The 14,750-nt window shown below is 38.8% G+C and overlaps 1 protein-coding gene across 7 annotated transcripts in view; it reads left to right on the top strand.

Moving 5' to 3' along the window:
• Nucleotides 1–14,750, top strand: part of GRIK1 (glutamate ionotropic receptor kainate type subunit 1) — a 364,278-nt gene that overhangs the window by 264,106 nt on the left and 85,422 nt on the right. For all 7 annotated transcript variants that reach the window (XM_027584983.2, XM_027584982.2, XM_027584979.2 and 4 more), the window contains exon 7: nt 4,762–4,905. In XM_027584983.2, the coding sequence (XP_027440784.1) occupies nt 4,762–4,905 (144 nt within the window). The remainder of the gene's footprint in view (nt 1–4,761; nt 4,906–14,750) is intronic.

Here is a 14,750-nt window from a genome sequence, read left to right as displayed (position 1 = left end):
TAGAAACAACACAACGTTGATCTGTCATTGGCCTTCCCAGTTCTTCAAATGCATTCACAGCATCAAGTTCAGTCAGTAGCCTTATGTTACATGTGAGCATTTCCTATAATCATGGTCCAAGGAGGCACCTTTGAGTGTCCACCTGAGTGTCCCCTGCTGCTCCCGTGATGAAAGACAACAGGCTGTGGAATTCAGTGGAAAAAGCAAGATCTTTGCAGATGAGGAAAGCCTAGATTAAGTACTGGCTATGTCCCCTGAATAAATAAATGACTTGACTAGGTTATGTAACTTCTCTGAGCCACTTGCTTATCTGTAAATCTGTGTAATAATCCTTTACAGTGTTACTTTACAGATTAAATTAGATAATATATACAAAACCTCCAGGACATAGAATTGAATTTACTTGATGGTACCTGCGGCTATGCCAGTTTGTAGTCAATAAGGAACAAAAGAGATTCTGAAATGCAGAGGCAGAATCCTTACTTGTCTACAAGAGACATATTTCTTGGCTTGTGCATATAGCCCAAGATAGCCCCTTGCCGGGGACCTGCGTGACCTTGTGTGACCAGGGGAATCACCCGGGTGTGTTTTCCAACTCGACATATGGTCCTCTTTTCCCAATTTCTCACTGTCTCTCTCAAAAGCTGAAAAATACATATTGAAATTATAATATGCCAACCTCTGTGCCATGTTTCACTGGATTTTCTACAGTTGTTGCCCTAATTACTGAATTTTGAGATTGTGAGTACTTGACTATAGCTTTGCTACCTTCCCCAGACCACTTCCAAACCCCAGTTTACTTGTGGGTCGCTCTTGCTGGCATCCTGGATGCTCAGGATGTTCACTGCCTCTCCCACCACTTTGGCTCCCTGGCAGCATCCACCCCCACAAAGGAAACTAGCTAATTCATACTAAGAGACAAATTCCTACTAGCTCTATGCTGTGGCTGAGATATTAGGATTTTAATAGAGGAATCAGTGAGAGAGTAAATTTAGGAAATGACGGGGAAGGGTGTTATTTGGGAAGGTTTCTCTTTTAGAAAACTGCCTTGTCCATCAGTGTCAGGTTAGTGAATATTTCTGAAATTCCAGAGAGGATGGGAAATCTATACTTTTTGCCCATTTGTTCCACAAAGACTAAGTTCTTCCTTCAGAACTCCAATCTCCTCCAGTTTTTTCCAACAATGTTACATACCAGGAAGACAGCAAAATGTAAGGAGTCTATAAAGCCATATCCTGTTGTTAGTCCTCATTCCTAAGGGGCCACATCTCACTAGATTGCGTTGGGATCCCCAAGACCACATTCAGGTTTGATGATTTGGTAGAAGGACTCACAGAAATCAGAAGAGCTGTTAAACTCGTAGTTGACAGTTCATTGCAGCAAAAGGATATAGATTAAAATCAGCAAAGGAAAAGGTTGCAAAGGGCAAAAAGTCCAGGAGAAACTATGTGGGAACTGTTAGTGGTCCTCTCCCAGGAAATTTGCACTGACAGTACTTCAATCTCTACAGCAATGATGTGGGACCACATGTGTGAAGTGTTGCCAACCAGGGAAGCTCACCCAAGACTTGGTGTCAGTCAGTCACATAGGCATAGAGCATCCCCGTCGCTGACCTTACTCAGTCTCTAGCCTTCCCAGAGGGCAAACTGATACAGCATGGCCCAGGGCCCCAGATCAACAAAAATAGGCATTCACCCTTAAATCATATTGTTAAACTGTCTAGCATTGCCCATTATCCCAAAGAATACAGAAACACTATGATCAGGCAGGACAGTCCAAGGTTTCGGACGTCATCTCTCAGAAGCTAGTCAAAAGCCAGTTCTTTCTTTGGAATACGTAGAGTGTGAGAACCCCAGCCCTGCTGAGTTATCCCTTCATTGCCCCCTGTTTTGATAACCAAAACATGGTGTGAGACTGCTTTTCATATGCTTGTTTCATGATCCATGTTGTGGTAAAGAGATTTTCCTAGGGGCACTGAGTAATGTGGTTTCATCCAGGCTTTTGATATAAATAAAATGTGAACATAAACACCTTCAGAAAAATAAAATCTGAAACACAGGCCAATTTCTTTTATATTTACCTAAAATGACTTGAGAGTTGCTGCTCAGTAAGCTAGTCTCCAGCACAGAACTAAAAAGGGAAGGAAATTCAGGGGTGGTTTATTAGTGCTATAAAATAAGTAGAGACATGTCTCCTCCATCTAAGAAAATATTGCATGTCAAAGGGAAGTGTGGTTTTAGAATAAATGGTTTTCTTCTTTGAATTTGAAAAGGACTGATCAGGCCCATTGTTTTGAGTCATGTTATTACCCAGCCCAGTGTGGAGGCAGCCTTGACAAAGAAAGTCAAATCCTTCCTAAGCCCAGTTTATGGAAAAGTTAGATCCAAACTTCACTCCTCACACTTCTCTATCAAATCTTTCAATTAGTCAATTAGTGAATAAACATACAAATTTGTAAAAAAGTATATTCCACTGCTGAAATGGGCCAGGTCCCAATAGGATAGCAATTAAGGGCATGAGTTCCAAAATCTAAGTTTACATCCTGCTTTGAAATTCTCACTTGCCTAGTAAGTTAGGCAAGTTATCAAAGTTATTTCCTAAAGTTCCTTCTCCAAGTCTCCATTTTCCTGTTGGCAAATGGGGACAATACCTATTGAAAGGCATCATTTCAATAATTTAAGGCGATGACATGTGTAGAATGCTTACAGTGCCTGGTGTGTAGTAAGTTGTCCATGAACAGTCACCATAATTGAGCTATTACTTTAATTATTAAATCATCAGACGAATACTTGCTTCAGAGGCAGCTCAGCCTCATGGTTGAGAACATAAACCCCAGCACCAAATGCCTGGGTTTGAATCTTGATCTTCCCACCACTAGTTTGGGGACGCCATTTAACCTGGTCATATCTTTACCCACAAAGGAGTAAAAGTTATGGTGAAGATTCCGTGTTTGCCAAGTATTTAGAGAAGTACCCAACATATAATAAGAACTTGATAAAAGTCACTGTTATTATTGAGTGAGTTTCAAAAAGTCTCATTCTGCCAATGGATTGCTCTCCTTCAATTACACCAAATTAGCATAGCAGAGTAGTGAAGAACATGGGTGCTAGGATCAGATAGTCATGGGTTCGAACCCTGGCCAGGCAGCTGATTAGCAGGGTGGCCTTGAACTAATCACCTAATTTTCCTGAGCCTCAGTTTTCTCATCTATGAAACTGATTATATACCAGTTTTGAGCTGAAATGATCAAAACATTTTTAAGCTTTAACAATCACCACCACCACCACTACCAACCTAACTTCTATATGTCAATCATGTAAGTGAAACAATTTATCTTAGAAGTACATCTTAACACTGTGGAATTATACAGTTCTCATAAAAATGTATTTTATTTTGAGGCATGAAATAACAGTAGTTCCTTCAGCAAACATTTATTAAACAACTTTAAGTATCGTTTATGTGCCAGTAACTGTGTTATCGACTAAAGAATGAAGTGGAACATTTCTGCATTCACAAAACTCATGTTCTTATTGAGAAACTGCTGTCACCATAAATGCATATGGAAAATGCAAAGATAGAGATTGCACAGGATACAGATTTAAAGTGGGGATAATCTCTGGACTCACAGATGGATAAAGTGTGAGATGTAGTAACCCTTATCCTCTCTTTCCACTTCCATTAAGACATGCTCTCAATAAGTGCATAGTAAATGTTGAGCAAATCAACAGACTTCCGGGGAAACAAACAAACAAACAAACAAACAAACAAACATAATGACCTTTGATCTATGACCTGGATTCTAGATTTAACTCTACCAATTACTGGTTATATGTAGGACCCTACAGAAATCAATATCCTGTCTGGGGGTCAGTTTTCCTACCAAAGTGGTTTTATCTATCTGTTCTGTTGATTTGGAGAGATTGTTGAGATTTTCAAATGAAGTTCCAGGGAAAACCCTCAACTAAAATGTGAAGGTATTATATACAATGTTATCCTTGAAGAAAACCATAGAGCAATACTTTTTATAAAATGCTAGCAGTTTTGTGTGAAATTTTGCAAATGAGAGAAATTTCATGAGGAGGGGAAGAATGAGATGCTCAATGCCCAAAAGCAAGGACTACTTACACTCTCTACCAAAAAGCAAATGCTGACAAAAGTAGGCATAGTCCAAGCAAGTTACACAGGTCTGTGTTTCAAAAGGTCTTCCACAATGTGCTGTTAGATTTGATTCCACAGCTCAAACCTTCTTGACTCCGGTAAATGGAAGTGACCAACAAAGTATCCCTATTTGGAAATTACCTATTAGTTTTGTTAGCAGCTGTTTCTTTCCACCAGATAGAAACAAGTAAATAAATGTATAAATAGGTATAAGTCCTGAGAAACAAAACCTGATATTGAAATGTTGAGGTTTAGTAGCTTCTAACTCAATGTAGCTCAACATTTGCTCAACCATGCTTAACATAGAAAGTGCTCCAAAAATGTTTATTCCCTGAATCAAGTCTTTTGTGGCTAATGTGTGCGTTTTTTTTTTTTTTTTAAGAACTCAAAACAAAGCAGAGCTATCACTCCAATTTACTATGGAGTATGAGGTATTATTTTAGAGAAAAATAGCTATCAGAGAGTGAAAACTGTTCAGCTGGAGAATAAATAGCTGTTGAAATCAGACAAATAGGAGATAAGGAAGCAGGTAGAATGAATATGCAGGTAAAGGAAGGGAAACAAAGGTGGAATTGAAAATGTGGTGTGTGTTTTCCTCCACAGACTGAAGCAGCTCTGATGTATGATGCAGTGTACATGGTGGCCATTGCCTCTCATCGGGCTTCCCAGCTGACTGTTAGCTCCTTACAGTGTCATCGACACAAGCCATGGCGCCTTGGACCCAGGTTTATGAACCTAATCAAAGAGGCAAGTGCTACTCATTCATGGCCCAGTTCTTTCCTAACCATAGTGATTTGACTTGTTTATTTAGTGTGGTCTTCCCACATGGCTCTGTTGGCATGATATCTATAAAAGAAGAGAAACTATTATCAGCCAATCGGCTGGGATTTCACTGATAAAAGACTGTTGACCAGGAACTTTCTAGTGTGATATTGAGAAGTTCAAAGAAGCTACCAGATCATAACATTCACCTCCCTTCATCTCAACTATGGTCTCAGTTGCTGCTGGCTCTCCTTCGTAACTTCATAGGCTTATTCCACGCCCCATTGAGACAAAGAGTGGATTGGCCCATCACTACAGGGTACCAGGGATAGTTCTCACATTATCAGTCCATAATTCCAGTGATTTCTTAAATATTAGGTTGTATAGGACTGAATAGAAGGACCTCTTTGTCCTAATGATATAATAATTATTTTACCATTTGTCAGCAAACCAGAAAAGTCCAGTCTATTCAAAATGTACCAAGTGTACTAAAAGATTTTAAAGAGTACAGGGTATTTGGTGAAGGTGAGTTTTTCATGATTACCCTGGGATCCTGGACTATTCCCTACAATTTCCTTTTCTCTGATGTATTTGACTTCTTTTCATCAGATCCTGTTCTAAAACCCTGAGATTCCTCATAGACATGTATCCTTGGATTATCTTTGACAATATATATCTCAGGGTGTGTCTGGACTTGATAAAATGAAACAAGGCTTAACTGAGTACACACCCTACTCTGTGCTGCTGCTCTAATGTTTTCTCTATGGGAGGCAGAAATTTACCTCTCAAATGAAGAATATCTTTATTGCCCTCTGTATTGAAGAAGGCTGAGTTGAGACAAAGCCATTAAAAGAGAAGAATGGCAGGGACATAGTGCAAGAGAAGAATGCCCAGCCAAGAGCAAGGAGGAATCCTACTTTGGGCTCCATCTCTGCTGGTCTCTTCAGCACCCACAAACCCTCTCATGGTTTGTTTAATCTGCTTCCCCATTGAGAGCTGACTCTGATCCATAAGGGTGAGAACAAAAGAAGCAGTATGCATGAGGTTTAACACTACTCAGGCTCCAGAGCAAGGCTGGACCTAGGGTATGGCAAGCAGCAAAGACTACCCTGGATACCTGATTTAAGGAGGCACTCACTCTCAGGTTTGAGCTTATAGGAGACTGTGAGGGAGTATTTCCTTAAATTTTATGCCCTTGGGAACCTCTCCGATCTCACTGCAGTCCTGGCATGGTTGTGTGGGTTTAAATCCCAGCTCTACTAACATTTACGAGCAATATAATCTACGCAAGTTACTTAAATTCTTGTGTCTCGATTTTCTCTTCTGTAAAATGGAAATAACACCTTGTATCTCATAGTATTATTGTGAGGATAAAAATAAGGGTGTGAAGAACAACACAGAAACATAGTAAGAATCTGAGATATTAGCCATTCTCTTGCAATTGGGATAGACTACTAATAATAGCCTCATTCAGTTTACTGAGTGTGATGCCAGGAATTTAAACCTGGCAACAACAACAACAAAGAAATCACAAATAGGCATGAAATGAAATACACTTTCTGACAGCTACACAAATCTGACATACTGTGCCTAATGGAAAAACATTGCCCAGCCTCTGCTCTCCCTGCAGCGATCATGGCCAGGTCCTGAGTCGCCATCCTGATCACCTTGATCTTTAACAAGAAAACAGCTGGTTTCCTTTCATCTCCTGCCAGTGCAAGGAGAGGCAGGAGGCCACATGAAAGCTTAGGATCAAACACTTGGAGCACCCCAAGCACCTTTTTGCTTGTACTTAGGTTGCATAAGAAAGTAAAATTACCAAGCCACAGTTAAGGATGTTTAAAGAAATAATGAACTCCAAGATGAGGGACCACATTGAAAGCAAGAAAGTATTTTACCATCTTTTACTCCAAAGAGCAAATTCCCCATTCTCAGGATCCACAGTTCGGGGTTGAAAGGAGAGGTGGGTCATGGATTAAAACTTTTATCGATAATCTCTTTTTTTCTCCTGAGTTACAATGCTATATGTCACTCTTGGCAGGGTATAGGTACCTGCAAGTATGGGATGCAGATGACTAGGAGTAGTGTCCCAGTCTGTTGAAAGATTGCACAGAGTGAATTCTGAGACAGGCCAAAACATGCAAAAGTCAGAGAATGTAGATGTTTCTTCCAAGGAGTACATAATTCAATAAAACTTTGCAGGCATCAGATTTGATTAAGAAACATGAAATAAGGTGCATGGTCCTAAAACTTCCCCGGGTCCTTTCTTTTAGTAACTCTCACTTTCTAAAGGATTTCCAAACTCTAATCAGAAATCATGTAAAGGAGCAAGTCAGCAGATTGAATTTATGGGGTAAAGATCATATTCGTCACAGGAGGTAAACGTTCCGAGCTCAGGGATGGTTGTGTGTGCACTAATCCCTGATAATGTCACACATCATTTAGAATCAGTAAGCCTTTCAGACAAGTCTTTCAAGCTAACCATCCTTCAGTGTTTCAGGCTGAGTAAAGAGGAAGAATTAAAGAACATTTTAAACCTGGTAGAGTGTGTTATAGTGTCATGTCTCTGGGCATTTGCTAAACAAATGTATTAGGAGATTACAAATTCTTACCCAGCAAGCAGTACTGGGGCTCCATTACACAAGTAACATTAGCTTGGCATGACAAGGAACATTCTTCTCCCAAACTAGAAGATGTGGTTTCTACTTTCTACTAATATAAATTCTACATAATGGAGTAATGGCAGGATTCCTCTGAAGCTCTCCTATGTCTGGGAGAAAACCTACACTCAGCAGCAGGGTCTGTAGGCTCCCCAGTGATCTGGCTCCTTATCCATCACATCCCCCTCATCTCCTGCCCCAACCCCCAGCATTTACCGAACCCACTGGGGCTCTCTGAATTTGCCGTTATGCTCCTACCAGATTCACTTGTCTCTGACTGAAAGGCCTTTATGTCTCAGCTCAAGTGCTAGCTTCTATGTGCTTACCTTGACTCATAAATTTTGGCTCCTTACTTCCATTACAGTTGTTGTTAGACCACCATATTTACTTACATGTCTATCTCCAAGCTGTGGTTTTCCAATCTTGTTTCCCTAGTTTTTGAGTAAGACTTAGCATAGAATGAACACCCAGTAAGTAGATGCCAAACAAGTGAATAAACTAATAAATTAATGAATGAACAAGCAAAGGAACTGAAGAACACATGCAACCTACAAGCAAGTACTTTAGGACACACTCAGTACATGAATATCATATCCAGAAACAATCCGATGAGGCAAAAACCAGGATCAGTGAGACTTGCCTATCAGGACCATAGGTTCTGGTGGGACAGGGAGGCAGGCATCTGAGGAACAGGCCAGCCTGTTTAACTCTGGCACTGGGAGCACAGACCCCGAGATTTAATTGCAATTTGCTATCTAAGTGAACTTAGTCATTGAGGATCTTTGTTCTCAGATTCCTCTTCTAAAAATTGTAGATTAAAAAACCCATTCCATATGTTCTTGGGGATTACATGTATGTATAGCCTAGCAAAATGTGTGGTATGTGGTGATTGCTCAATAAAGAGTAGCTACCATAAATGGAATGTCCTGCTAAAAAATGTCTATCAGGTAAGGAGGTTGTCAGGAAGAAATGAGGCAGTGCATATGAAACATTAGATATATGGCCTAGTGTAGGTAAGCACTGCATGCTTGTTATTGTTCTTATTGACATCAGCGTTATTGTTACTGGAGCCCAAGATGAAGTAGCAGTATTTGTAAAAATGAGGACAGAACCTAACAGTGGAAAACCAGGAGTTCTGTGGAGATAGACATGGCACAGAAGGCCAACTGCAGTGATGCCAGGGAATGAGGGAACTTCCAGTCATGGAGCATATGCATGATTGTTCAGGAGGGACCCAAAACTTTAGGTAACCAGCAACCAGGTAGAGTTGTCAGAAAACCCTGGCAAACCACATCTCAGGTTAGTCTGAGAAATAATAGATGAATATGGGGGCTTAGGAAGCAAAAGTACTCCCTGTCTGTGGTCAGAGTTACTCTGGACCCAGAGTAAGTTCCAGTTGGCTGTGGGGCAATCAGTGGGAGCAGCTGCAGCAAGAGCGAGTACAGTGAGGCATCTGAGAAGAAGAGGCTCTGTAATCACAGGTTCTGGGAAGGGCAGTGAACAGTGGTACAGTGAAGTGAATCATATACTTTAGGTTATGTCAATGGTTCTTAACTATTTTCTGGGTTACAGACCCTGTATTAAAACTGTCTTAATTGTTCCCACAAAAGACATACAAATTCATCTGCAATCTCAGGGGCCTTATAAACACCCTGGTTTGCCTGAAACCCATGTTAAGAGTGTCTGAATTGGGTGTTGAAAATAGAATTTGGTTGAAATAGTGTTCCAGTATGGTGAACGGCAAAAGTATAAATGAAGCCTAAAGAGTTCTGTTGGGGTCAGAAATAGTGGTCCCATGTGGAAGTGGTGAGAAATGAGTTAAAGTAAATATGGAGAGACAATTGGTGAAAATTGCCTGCTGAGCTGTGAAATTCAAATTTGATTGATAATTGATTGGTAGTCACTGTTTTTGAGGCACAAAAATATGGTATTTCAGATAGTTTATCTTGGTAGCCTTCTGTAGGTTTGATCAAAGCAGATAAACCCACAAAGATTATTGAGGGATTATAGATATCTTGGTTTTGAAGTGATCATCATTCATAAAGAGCTAAACGGGGAAAAAATTGCTCTAGAGAAACATATGAGTATTTTTTGACTTCTTCCTTGGGTCTAAATTCATACAGCTATTGTAAAAATTCACTTGGATGTTCTGCTGCCACCCTCACATCAACAAATTCCCAAATAGAAAGAATCCGTTGTTTTATCTATTAAATCTATTATTGCTACGTAAACCCAATGTCAGTAAATGACAACGTTAACTAGGATGCCAAACAAACACAACTAGTAGGACAACAAAAACAATTTAGTTTTGTTTCCACTGTTCACTTAAAATTGTTCAGTGAAAATTGGCAGATTTTACAGGTAATGACAGTCCTAGAGTTCCTTTAAATGGAACCTCAACTTAGTAATTAGAAGTTCTATTCTAATATTAGTCAGAAGTCCAACTTGATTTAACATCAAATTTCTCTTCCCTTTGAGCTCCAGCCTGCTGGAAGACTAGAGACGTGAAGGAATGTGATTTGTGGTTGGTTTCTCCTCTGTCTCCTTTCCTTCCTTCCTTCCTTTTTTCCTTCCTTCTTTCCTTCCTTCCTTCCTTCCTTCCTTCCTTCCTTCCTTCCTTCCTTCCTTCCTTCCCTCCTTCCTTCCCTCCTCACCAAGCCATTAGCTCTTGTACCTCCTACCAGGCTCAAAGAGAGTGAGGACACTTTTATTTGTTGGAACTGCTCTGTGCTCTCTGTGATCAGCAAATAGTCTAAGCTAGTGTCCCCAGGTGGGTCTGGGGAATTCTTAAATCTAAGGCTTTTTTTTTTTTTAAGAATTTTCTTTGACTCTTTATGATTTTCTGTTGGGCAGTCTCTCCTGATGTTTCTTTGACCCAACCAATGGATCTCTTTTAGATGGGAGCGTATCGTGTTTCCTCAGCCCCATGACATCCAATGGTACAGGGCTTCCTCACCCCTGTAGCTAGTCCTTGACTATACTCCCCCTGAGGCACTCTGGATTCAAATCTGGCACCCACTCATTCCTTCCTTGGGTATCCTGGGAGTGCCTCTGACAGTGATGCAGCACTTCCTGGTTGGCCCTCACCTCAGTTAGTCAGCTCTTGAGTAGTCCTCTTTTGTCACCTAGGAACTACACCACAGTCCATAGTCTACCTTGACTTCCTCATGTTTGAGCCAGCCACTGGTCTTCTCCTTCTCCAAATGCAGCCAACTTTTTTCAGATTTCTCTGAATGGCCCCCTGAAATCCTACTTACCAGGATTCAAAAATGGCATCCTGAAGGCAGAAGAATGTGGACTCAAAGAGAGGCAATAGCTCTCTCCAGAGAAATCTCTCCAGCAACTACCTCTACCACAAATGTGATCTCTTTTATAAATCTCATGGTCACGTTCCAAAAATCTAGGACAATCTCTGAGGGGCACTTCCTTTGTACCTATGCATAGGGAACTTGGAAGTATTTATCTACCCACTCTGGTATCCTGATATCTATCATATTGGTAACTAGGTTAAAACATTACAGTAAAATAGAACTTGTCACTCAAACCAGACTTCTACAGGTTGTCTAAACTTCTCCATCCACCTCAGAACGCTCATCTAATTAATTAAGTCCTGTTAATATTCTATCCTAAATGTTTTGCAAACTCCCTTACCCACTGCCCTCATCATTTCTCGCATGGAACAACCCTTTTATAACTACTGTCCACATATAAAGTGGGCATATAAAGTCTACATATAAAATCCACATATAAAGAGTTGTGTACATAAGTGTGTAGTAGGTATTCCATCCTCTACAAACATACACTTACTTGTAGTTTTCTTCATTCACCATGCTTTTCTCACACAGTGAGACAGATGGGCTTCTTTTTTCCAGACTAAAACCTGCCTTATGATACCCTTTTTGTCATATGTCTTTCATCCTGGAAAGCACTGCCTTCATTGTTTACTTGGGCTATTATTCAGAACTCATTTTCTCTAGTGATCCTCTCCCAAACCTCTATTTGGGGGTGATCCTCCACTGAACTCCATAACTACTTTATATCTTTATGTTAGCACTTAACGTGCTTCATCCAGACATTGTAAGACCTTTCCCTTGAACGAGGACAAAGTCAATTTGTCTGTGTCCTCAGAGTTGTGTCTGTAGATGGCAGGCATTTAAAAGATGCTTATTGAACAGAACCCAGGAAGTTAAAATCCACCAAACTCTTAATAAATTTTGCTGAGCTAATGCTTACTTTTAAACTATATAAATAGTTCCTAATTGATCTGGCCCAAAATAAATTTACTATATAGGAGTGAAAATTACTTCCAAATGCTTGTGTATATGGGATATCACTGAAGAGATGGACTGTTTTCTGCCACTGTTTCACTATGAAATTGTAATTTATTTATTCTGTTTTGATGAAGTGAAGATTATTACTTTGAATATATAGATGAGATCATTGAATTTAAGATTTTAAAAATCAAAAGGTAGAAGATGAAATTCTCCACTGAGGCACCTATATATTGTCTTGATATTTATTTGGACTTTTACCTAATAGATCAGTATTGAGTGTTTGAGGTTTTTTAATATGGCATCCAGGTGAAAAATTACAGAGTTGAAAAAATTAAAGCCCCTGGAGAAGCAAAGCTCTGACATGTTTTCATCCTGCTGTGGCTCCACTGAGTAACACTTCTCATTATTGCATGTCATTTGATTTTGATTGCCAGGACAAGCTGTCCCTTGGATTAATTAGACAACATTGGATCTGGCAGCAAACGCACTCAAATCTCTACTGTTTGGAAAAGATTGCATTTGTAGTTCTCATTCCCTGCACCTATTGAAAACCACCTGCGTTCCAGCTCAGTCTTCAACACCACCACCTAGTTTTGCACTGTGTAAATGAAAGCCATTTACCCTGGTACCCCCTCACATTGAAGACATTTAGACCTGAAGAGAGAGTGGATTTTTCAGGTCCTTTCCTCCATTCCCATACAACTCTGGACAAAGAAATGAGATCAGTTCCTAAAGGTTCATAGTTTACAGTTTTACTAATTATGTACACTGTCTTATATGTACCTACGGTGCTAAGATACCTATCTCTGAAATTGGCAATCAGTGGCTAGGTGAATAATAACCTGTCAGAAATGAGAAAAGGGGGTGTTGGAATAGGATGGGAGGTTTTGCCAAACTCTCCTTAGTTAATATGATTCTAAATAACATTAGTATTTATCAGATAGCTTTCAGAGACTCAGGTCAATTACCCTCCTTCTCCTATTCAGCTACTAATATCCTGCTTCTACACTCATTAATTAAAGAATTTACTTTCAATACCACAGTCTACATGCATGTGTATATGTGCATGTGGGCACATGCATATGCAGGTGTTTAATTTACTTAAAGGAATGTCATATAGACATATGATGATGTATGGGTGTGGGTGTGTTTTGTGGGTGTGTGTGTCTATATATTTCATTCAGCTTAAGTTTCAAAACTTAAGTTTTGAAATATATCTAGGTTGATGCATATTTATTCCTTTTCCAGTTTATTCCTTTTCATTGAAATCTACTACTCCATCATTCATTCATTCAACAAATATCTACTGAACACGTAGTGCATGGCTGACACTATTCTAGACATCAAGAATGCAATAGCGGGGGAATCAGACATATATAAAAGGAAATATAGTACTTCAAATGATGACAAAGAGTATCAGAATAGCAAAGTTATAAGAGTGTAGGGTTTTCAGGGGTCCTTAAAGAAAAAAAAACCGCCATTGCTATATTATATAGGGTAGTTAGAATGCATCTCATGGTTAATATGAAACTTGAGTAAAGCCTTGAAAGAAAAGAGGGAACCAGTTATGCAAATATTAAGAGAGTAAAGAATCCAAGTAGAGGAACAATTCATTTATTGATAATACAAATACAGTTGAGACTTAACAACATGGATTTGAACAGTGTGGGTCCACTTATATGAGGATTTTTTCAATAAATACAGTACTGTATATGTATTTTCTTTTCCTTATGATTTTCTTAATAGCATTTTCCTTTACTTGTTTACTTTATTGTAAGAATACAGTATACAAACATATAATATGCAAAATATGTGTTACTCAACTGTTTATGTTATCGGTAAGGCTTCTGGTCAACAGTAGACTATAGAGAGTTAAGTTTTCAGAGTCAAAAATTATGTGCAAATTTTTGACTATGCGGGGGATCGGTAACTCTAACCTTTGCCTTGTTCAAGGGTCAGCTATACTTCAGTGTGCTTATCCATTCCCTTATGAGTAGATATTTTTAATACTTCTTTTTTTTTATTCTTGGCATGTAGAAACAATGGTATGATGAACATCTAATAGTTTCTTATAACCAATACAAGATTTGCCCTAGAGCAGCACTGTCCAGTAGAAATATTATGTGAGTTACCTAGATGTTAGATTTTCTAGTAGCTACATTAAAAAATTAAAACACAGGTGAGATTAATTTTAATAAGATATTTAATACAGTATATCCAAAATATTATCACTTCAACATGTAATCAATATAAAAATTATTATTTAACTTTTTCTTTTAATAAATCTTGTAAATCTAGTTTCTATTTTAAACTTACAGCACTCAATTTAGATTATCCACATTTCAAGTATTCAATAAATCTTGGTGACTAAATAAACAAATGTTTTCTTAATACATTATCTCATCTAACCAGGCTAAGTAGGGAAAGATATGAAATCAACATGTATGGGATCCATATTTTTATCTTGATAGACGTGGAACATATTGATTAGCTATAATAAGTATCTACCCAACAAAGACAATAATTAACGTGACCACAGTAATTTTTTTATTTTTATTTTTTTATTCCTTATACTTTTTCAATTTAAATTCAATTAACTAATATATAATGTGCTTTTGGTTTCAGAGGTAGAGTTCAGTGATTCATCAGTCTTTTATAATACCAAGTTCTCATTACACCATGTGCCCTCCTTAATGACCAGAGTAATTTGAGTAACTCAAGACCAAAGGACTTGATTTCCAGGTTTTATTGATCACATTACCTAAATAATTAGACTAGTGCCCTATTCCCACCCACTTTACACCCCCTGGGTCTCAGATTTGTGTTCCTGCCCATTTAGTTGATTTGTAAGTACAGAGCCAATCCATTCTATTTCAGAAAATGAGCCACCACATGA

This window comes from Zalophus californianus, chromosome 1 (assembly GCF_009762305.2).
Source record: "Zalophus californianus isolate mZalCal1 chromosome 1, mZalCal1.pri.v2, whole genome shotgun sequence".
Taxonomy (NCBI): Eukaryota; Metazoa; Chordata; class Mammalia; order Carnivora; family Otariidae; genus Zalophus; species Zalophus californianus.
Note: the sequence above shows the minus strand (reverse complement) of the source record. Positions and strands in the feature narration are given on the sequence as shown.